General features: G+C 46.6%; 1 protein-coding gene across 2 annotated transcripts in view; it reads right to left on the bottom strand.

Annotated features, from left to right (window-relative positions):
* Positions 1 to 9,054, bottom strand: part of C8H19orf57 (chromosome 8 C19orf57 homolog) — a 24,171-nt gene extending 15,117 nt beyond the window's left edge. The window contains exons 1-2 of one of the 2 annotated variants that reach the window (XM_021170438.2): positions 8,690 to 9,054; positions 8,200 to 8,247 (exon numbers count right to left, since the gene is read on the bottom strand). In XM_021170438.2, the coding sequence (XP_021026097.1) occupies positions 8,200 to 8,227 (28 nt within the window). In that variant the 5' untranslated portion in view covers positions 8,228 to 8,247; positions 8,690 to 9,054. The remainder of the gene's footprint in view (positions 1 to 8,199; positions 8,248 to 8,689) is intronic. The other variant, XM_029480327.1, reaches the window with a different exon arrangement.
* Positions 9,055 to 9,063: the final 9 nt, after the last annotated feature.

The following is a 9,063-nucleotide window of genomic DNA, read 5'->3' as shown; positions in this document are numbered from 1 at the left end:
CCTCGAACTCAGAAATCCGCCTGCCTCTGCCTCCCGAGTGCTGGGATTAAAGGCGTGCGCCACCACGCCCGGCTAGCCTAAAACTTCTTATGAAATATTTTCTTCCTTCCCTTTAAGGAGTGATCCCCTTGTCTCACCCTTTCAAAGTAGCTATGATTACAGGCATATGCCGCCATACCCTGTATTATGTGTAGGCATAAATAAAATTCTCCCTGCCGGTACTGGAGAATGAATGTATAGGACATCACACAGACTAGGTATGTGTGTATGTATGTGTATATGTATACACACACACACACACGCACAGTCTCTTGCCACCAGCTCAGTATTGGAGGTTGAATGCAGGGCCTCACGTAGGCTAGGTAGGCAAGCGGTCTACCAAGGAGCTACTTCTTTTTAAATTTTTGAGGTAGGGTCTTGCACAGTTGCCTAGGCTAACCTTGTCCTCACTCTGTAGCCCAGGCAAGATTTAGCTCTCAGTTTTCTTCTCTAGACTTCCAACTTAGAGAGTGCAGGCCTGTGCCACCAGCCCTGGCTTGAATATCCATTTTCTGAAGGAAGGATACTTCCTTACACAGAAACCATCAGTCATGGCTGGCTCAGACCTATCCCCATTCTAAGCCTGTGTTCCGTGAACACAGCAAGTGAACATTCTGCTAAGTAACATGTGCACACTCCTAAGACCTGGTGTGTGATGAGGAGACTTAGAGGCAGAGTGCTTCCATGATGCCATCCTTCCTCATTTCCTTAGACAAGGTCTGGTTCTGTAGCCCAGGCTAGCCCAGAGCTGGTGCTCTACTTCAGTTTTCCCAGTGCAGGGATGAGGAGGGCACCATCACATCACCTGTGGTGCCATGTTCCAGGCAAGAAAGCTGTTGCCAAGCAACCAAGAACAAGATCTGGTTCAACTCCAGCGCTTACACATTGAAGAGTCCTCTGTACATCTATTGAGTACCTACTGTATACTGGGCTTCTTCTAGGCAAGTAGAACAAAATAGAAAACCAATCTACAATATGAATGTAAGGGCCAGGAATGGTGGCAGCCATCTGTGACCCCACTCTGGAGGACTGGAGACAGGCACACCCTCCACCTGGTGAGCTCCAGGCCAGTGAGAGGCCCTGACTCAGAAAATAAAGTGGCGAGTGACTGAGGAAGACACCTGACACTGAACTCTGGTCTCTGTATACATAGGCACCCACAAATGCACACATATCACAGCTACATACACAAACATGAACACAGAACCACACAACAGCGCTAGGATGGAACTGAAGACCCTGGACATGTCAGAAAGTGCTCTGCTGCTAAGCCCTGCCACAGCCCTCCAGTACTTTTCTGCTCCTCTATTGCTGTGCACTTGCTGAACAGTCTCCATGACACACACTGACCTCACTAAGACCCTATGGGTGTCCAGTGCTACTGGTGTCTTCCATCTTCTGCTCACACTGTTGCCAGGCTCTCCTCCCACAGGTGCTCGCTCTAAACAGCACTGTGGCCCAGGACATTCTAAAGATGTTTATGCTTCTGCCTCTCACTCTGCCACAAAAGGCATACATAAATAGCTTTGCTTGGTCGGTTGCCTGAGATTGATCCCAAACACCAGCTTGCTTGGCTGTTTCAATGGACCTATGTACCAAAAATAAAAGGCAAAGCATCAACAGCTGTGAACAGTACTTTGTATAATCAGTCTTCCACAGGACTGACTCAAATCAAATAAGGTAGAACCTCATGTCCCACACCAAAAACTGGAGATGCAGGACGCAAAGGGCCTGTTTTCACCACATGCCAGAACCTTCTTCCTACCCCATATGGGGGGACACAGAAAAAGGTCTCTAGGGCTGTGCAGTCCAAAGCCAAGAGAGGTAACCTGCCGTGGTCCTCATGCTATGGTCCCAGCTGTTTTCGGTTTTCTCCTCGAAGTCAGAGAAATCCCTGTGCCTCCAAGTGGCCTGGGCACTCTACACAAAACAAGTATGAGCTGTTGATCACTTTTGTCTCACTGAGGGAAGAATGAGTACAATTTGGCTACACAGAGAAACTCTGTCTCGAAAAACCAAAAAAAAAAAAAAAAAAAAAAAAAAGAATGAGTACAATTCTCATGTCTGGGGTGGTGACATGGCCAGTGGTGATGATATACCTTTAATGCCACCAGAGGTAGGCAAGGCCAGCACAATCTGCATATTGAGCACCAGCAAGCTACACAGTAAGAGCTTGTCTCAGAAATAAATAACTAGTTCAGCCATCCCCAAGGAAAGACAGAGTTTTAAGCCTTAGTAACCGGGAAGCTGTAGTACCTCATGTAACACTGGATGTTTCAAAGCTACTGCGGTCAACAATTGCCTATAATTGTAGCACAAATCCTCTTCTTGACTGGACCACATCATCACCATCATCACCATCATCATCATCATCATCCACACAAACCAAACCACCCACAAAAGCATAGGGTGAGGAGCTAGAGCACTTCTGCTCTTTTCCAGGAGGGGCCTGGGTTGGGTTTCCAGCACCCATGTCAGCTGCCTATAATTCCAATTCCAAGGGATTTTTTCTCCTCTTTTGGTGTGTGCATGCTTTAAGTTTTTGGTTTTTACCTGGGAAGTTTTGTTTTCTTTCTTTTGGGGAAGTGTGGCAACAATGACAGGCACTTATGTAGCTAAACTGGCCAGAAACTCACTATGTAGCTGAGGGTGATCTTGAACTTCTGACCCTTCTGCCTCCAGGCCCCCAGCGCTGAGATTACAGCTGTCCACTATCCCTCCTGGTTTATGTGGTACTGGAGATAGAACACAGAGCTCCACATATGTTACACAAGTATTCTACCAACTGAGCTGGGTTTATTATTATTTCCAAATGAAGAAAAAGTTTTGTTTTGTTTTATTTTTTTAAAATTACTTGATACCCGGGCCTTTCTTACATATACCAGACAAATGTTTCACCACTCAGCTACACTCCGGGGTTCTCTCTCTCTCTCTCTCTCTTTCTCTCTCTCTCTCTCTCTCTCTCACACACACACACACACACACACACACACACACACACACAGAGAGAGAGAGAGAGAGAGAGAACGAACACGAGAACCTTCCCAGGATTTGAGTGTGCAAAGTTTTCTGTAGCTGTAGGTTCCTCATTTACAGGTTTAACCAACCACACAGATGGAGAAAAATGCACCTATATTAACCATGTAGAGACATTTCCTGACCACCTCCCCAAGTAATATAGTGATTTACATATCATTTATATCCTGCTCAGTACTCTTAGTCATCCAGGGATTGAGTCTACTCATCGTGGATCCTGTCCTGAGTGAGACCAGCTGTACACAGCAGAGGATTAACGGAGGATTAATGTAGTAGTATAATAAAGTTGGTTTCTTGTCCTTAACAGTTTTACCACTGCCTTTATATTCCATTAGATATTAACACTGGGGAGGCTAGAGAAGAGAAGATAGGATTCCTCAAACTATTTCTGAGACTTATGAGTAACCCCCAAATTACTTCAAAATGAAGTTTGGCTTTTTTCAACTATGTGATCTAGGCTAGCCTCAAATTGCTCAGACTCCCAAGTGCTGCCAGCATAACTGACAGAACAGTTTTTTAAGTCTAAAAGAACAAGGTGCTTGAGCATTCTGCAGCTGAGCCATGCCCCCAGCACCTTGTTCATCCCAGCACTGCAAAGAAGTGAATTCTGCTAGATTGTCCAGTCAGAATTCTCATGCACAGCTATTCTCATGGGAACACTGGGCTGGGACACTGTGTTATAAGGGCTGTCTTGGGAACTGTAAATTTGGAGCGGTGGCCCTGGCTGCTACTTACTAGATGTCACAGCATCTTCCCTCATAGCCTTCCCCAATATGAAAATAAAAATATCTACAACCATCACCCACAAAGGAGCTAGCTAGATTCCCCCTCCCAGGCAAACAAGAACCAAGATACTAAGGTGGCGTGCTTGACGAGCACGTCCCAGGCCTGGGCTCATCCCTGGCACTTAAGAAACAAATGCTTAATTAGTAAATAAATGTAGTAATTTTACTTTATGCTGGGTGGTGGTGGCACATGCCTTTAATCCGAGCAATCAGGAGGCAGAAGATGGTAGATCTTTGTGATTTTGAGGCCAGCCTGATTTACAGAGTGAGTTCCAGGACAGCTAAGGCTACCCAGAGGAACCCTGTCTCAAAAAAATTACATTTATTTATATGTATATCAGGGAGGCATATGTGAGAGTCAGTTCTGTCATTTTACCATGTGGGTCCTGGGGCACTTTGATCCATTGAATTATCATAAAGTTTTTAAAAAAATGTGTGTACGGAGCACATGTGTGGAGGGCAGAAGCCTTCCTCAGGTGTTGTGGTGGTTTGAATGAGAATAACTGCCGTTGGCTCATATATTTGAATGCTTGGTCCCTAACTGACAGAACTGTTTGGCGAAGGACTAGGAGGTGTATCCTTTTTGGAGGTTTCAGAAGCCCACAATCAGGCCTAGTCTCTGCTGACTCTCTCTCTCTCTCCTCCCCTTCCCCTCCTTCCTGCCACTTTCCCTGGGCCTGCTGCCTATGGATAAGATGTAAGCGCTCAGCAACTGCTTCTATGCCACGATGCCTGACTGTTGCTGTGCTCCCCACCGTGATGGCCATGGACTCACTCTTTGAAACTGTAAGCAAGCCCCCAGTTACATGCTTCCTAAGCTGCTTTGGTCATGGTGACTCCTCACAGCAATAGAACAGTAACTAAGACAGGTTCTTTCTCCACTCACCTAGAGCTTGTCAAGTAAGCTAGGCTGGCTGACCATCAAGTTCCAAGGATCTACCGGTCTCTGCCACTCCACCACAATGCTGAGATTACGAGCATGTGTCACCACACCTAGCTTTTACATGAGCTGTGGGGAATGAACTCATGTCTTCATGGTCACAAGGTTACTTTATTAACTGAGCAATCCCTCACTCCTTATAAAATGAGTTTTATTTTATTTGTTTGGCTTAAAATGTTAACATTTTATATTCTTTCATGTTATGACACTTAGTTATGGTGAATTCGTTTACTTTTTTAAAATATGTAACCAAACAAACCAAAACCAAAACCAAAACCAAGCCAGGTGCAGCACTTGGGAGGCAGAGGCAGGTGAATTTCTGAGTTTGAGGCCAGCCTGGTCTACAGAGTGAGTTCCAGGACAGCCAGGGCTATACAGAGAAACCCTGTCTCAAAAAAAAAAACAAAATAAAATAAAATATGTGACTGACTATCCACTATAATAGAAGACACAAGAAAGGGTATGCCCTCTCAAAATCCCCACGTCCGGGCATCAAGGTCCCACTGGACCTTTGCTAAACCAGCCGGTGTGAGAAATGGTGACCTCTCATGGGCGTGGGGGGGGGGAGGAGAAAGAGCCTGGGCTCCCTAATCTCAGAATGCAGGGACAGGAACAGAGGTGGTATGTAAGTTCAGGGACCTGGTGGGGGAGGGGCTGGCAATGGGAAAACCAAGAAATGGCAGACTCCAAGTTTTTAGTTTTATGGGGGAAAATGCATCTTTCTCCCATAACCACATACAACATCATCACCAAACAAAATCTTGGGCACACAAATTTTATCCAGATATACACACATGTGATAAATAGCTTAGGATATGAGGAACCAGGAGCATCCCCTTCCACATGATAAGGACACAGATGGAGTGACATAGTGGCTGCTTGGTGGCACTTTGGCAGATGGGTCCCACAGACAGTAGTGGATTTTATTATTATTATTTAGGTAGGGCAAGGTCAACAGGTCGTGAGATGGCTACCCTTGGAGACACTCTGTCAGTCACAGTTCACATGGGCAGGGAGCTACAGTGGCACCCATGAACACACTGGGGTCAGTCAGAAGACAGACCAAGGGGTGCCTTTATCTGGCTTTCTGCTAGGGGTAAATCAGAGTGGTAGAGCACTTGTCTCAGAGCACGAGGCCCTGGCTTCTCCCCAGCACTGCAGAACATAAAATAAACCAAGGTAGGTGCATTCTCTATCACTCATTTACTTAACTGGGAACTGAGGTACAAACTTATCCACAATTACAGTGAACAGAGACCAACTAATCACATTTTTGGATCTAGATCAGAAATAGTAACATACCAGATGATCTGGCATTAGCCTTCTGCAGGAATCATCTCTGAGGTGGTTACATTTCTGCCTGAAACCTAAACTGGGGAAAACTTCTTGGTCCCCTAGCCTTGGGATCAGAGGCTCGGGGAAACACTAGAAAGTTCTTCTTCTTCTTCTTCTTTTTTTTTAAATGATAAGCCTTCTCCATAATTTCTATTATTCTTACTAGCCTGTACTAAAGTTTCACTATCTTTGAAGGTGCTTAAGGCTGTCATATTAGTGCTCTGATGAGAAGCAGCTATTAAGAAGTGCTATGGAGGGGTAAGGGGGTGGGGAAAGAAGTGCTATGGAGACCTGGGTTTGGTGGTGGTATTGTGGTCTCAGCTACTTAGACAGCTAAGGTAGGAGAGTCACCCGAGCCCAAGAAGAATGCAGGGTCAGTCTGAGAAAGAGAGCGTATGGGAGGGAGTACATGTGTACAGGCCAGAACACGATGCCTCGTGTCCTTCTTCGGGAGCCTTCCACCTTGGGGAGTGTGTGTGTGTGTTCACCTGCATGTGTATGCCAGTGCTCTTGCCTGAGCATGAGTGAACACGTGGAGTCAGAGGTCAATATTAGGCACCTTTCTTCATCTGTATCTTCTAAAAAATTTTTATTTGTCTTTGACAGACGATCTCTCACTGAACCTGGAGGGCCCTGTGGTGTTTAGACTAGCTGTCTCCACTGCCCATCTCTAGTGCTGGGGCACAGACATGCACCACCATACCCAGCTTTTATGTGAGTGTTAGGAGTCCAAACTCAAGTTCTCTTGTTCACACAGCAAGCACCAGACCCACCCGGGCATCTCCCCAGCCCTGTCCTTGTTTTATGGGGGTCTCTCACTGACCTGGAACTTGCCAAGCAGGCTGGACTTGTTCACCAGCAAGTCATTGGGATTACAAACAAGGGCCAACCATGCCTGGCTTTCTTTTTTTTTTTTTTTTTTTTTTAAAGATTTNTTTNTTATATGTAAGTACACTGTAACTGTCTTCAGACACTCCAGAAGAGGGCGCCAGATCTCGCTGTGGATGGTTGTGAGCCACCATGTGGTTGCTGGGATTTGAACTCTGGACCTTCGGAAGAGCAGTCGGGTGCTCTTACCCACTGAGCCATCTCACCAGCCCCATGCCTGGCTTTTTAAACACGGTTCTGGCCACTGGGGTCAGGTCCTCACGCTTTATTTGGAAAGCACTTTACTGAGTCACCTCTGCAGCCCCATACTGAGATCCCATTTACAAAACATCAGAACACCTGGGCTTGGTGCCGCAGGCCTATCATCCCAACACTTGGAAAGCTGAGACAGGAAGATCATAAGCTCAAAGCCAGCCTGGGCTACATGATGTCTTAGTTAGGATTTCTATTGTTGGAATAAAAACTAGAAAAACCATAAAACTATGAACAAAAGCAAGTCAAGGGAGAAAGGGTTTATTCCACTTACACTTTTGTATCATAGTCCATCACCAGAGAAAGTCAGGGCAGGAACCTCAGGAACTCACACAGGCTATGGAGGAATGCTGCTTACTGGCTTTTGCCCACAGCTAACTGCTTTCTTATATAATTTAGGACTACTTGCCTCCAGACAGCACGCCTATGAGCTGGACCCACCTACATCAATCATTAATCAAGAAAACGCACTACACACTTGGCTACAGGCAAATCTTTTGGAGGCATTTTCCCAATTGAGAGTCCCTTTTCCCAAATGACTTGTGTCAAACTGACATAAAACTAGTCGGCCCACATGGCAAGAATCCCCTCCCCCATCTCAAAAACATACATAAAAAATTTAAAAAGATCACCTTGGGTCTGAGGTGTAGTTTCATGGTAGAGTGTTTTATCATGCAGGAAGCCCCATGTTCCATGCCTAGTACCTCAAATAAATATTTTAAAAGCCAATTTGAGGCCAGGTGGTGGTGAATCATACTTTTAATCCCAGCACTCTGGAAGCAGAGGCAGGTTTGTCTCTGAGTTTGAGGCCTGATCTAGAGAGCTAGTTCTAGGACAGCCAGCCAGGGATATACATAAAACTCTGCCTGGAAATAAATTAAAAATAAAAATAAAATAAAAAGCCAATTTGAATAAACCAAATACCTGAGTTCCGCTGTTTCTTCTTATTCATTTTATCTTTCCCTGAGAAATCTGAAAACAACAAACAAACTGTCCAGCTGTTGGCAGCATTGTATGTCCCCATCTGTACCCTGTCGTCTCCCTCCTCCACTGGGCCCATTTGGCAGCCTGATGAGGGGAGTCAGCTGGTCTCCAGCAGGACACTGGGTGGGGCAACAGGTCATAGCCACCTTGGACCATGGCCAGGTAGCCATTCACACCCTTTCCCTGTGTGAAGGAACGATCTTGTCCTCTTCACGGTATCTGCTGGAGTCTCTGGGTTGGAGACAACTACGTTTCTCCCCCACCCCCGCCCAAAGCTTAATTATCTGGGACATGGGGTACTTGGAAGCTTCTGAGAGGTCTCTGGAGACCCACCAAAGTCACACAAGACTTTAGGAGGGCTACCCCGCGTCAGGAGTGGCTTCCGGCCAATGTCTTCTGACTGTGGGACCCAAGGCAAGCCAGAACCAACCTGGGCCACAGCAGTAATGGAAGTTGCTCTGTCCTTAGTCGGGACGAGGTCAACCTGGATCTGATGGGGAATAGGTCGCCTAGGTCACTGGCGTGACGTTCTGAGAAAATACCCACATAGGCAGTCACGGGGACCGCATGGCAAACTGGCGGTGGGAGACAGGAAGGCCGGCAGCCTGACACTGTGGACTCGGCTCCTGAAGACCTGCGCCACAGACGGGACAGCAGGAGCATCCACACCTACACCCGCACCCACTCCACCACAAAGCCTAACAGAACGAGGTGCGGCGGTGAGGAGCCACGGACGTGACACTGCCGCGCCCTCACACCTGCAGCCCTCTCTCTCTTTCCCGCCCGTGAGGCCATGCCCCACGC

This window comes from Mus caroli, chromosome 8, assembly GCF_900094665.2.
Source record: "Mus caroli chromosome 8, CAROLI_EIJ_v1.1, whole genome shotgun sequence".
NCBI classification, from domain to species: domain Eukaryota; kingdom Metazoa; phylum Chordata; class Mammalia; order Rodentia; family Muridae; genus Mus; species Mus caroli.
This window is presented reverse-complemented; position numbering and strand designations above follow the sequence as displayed.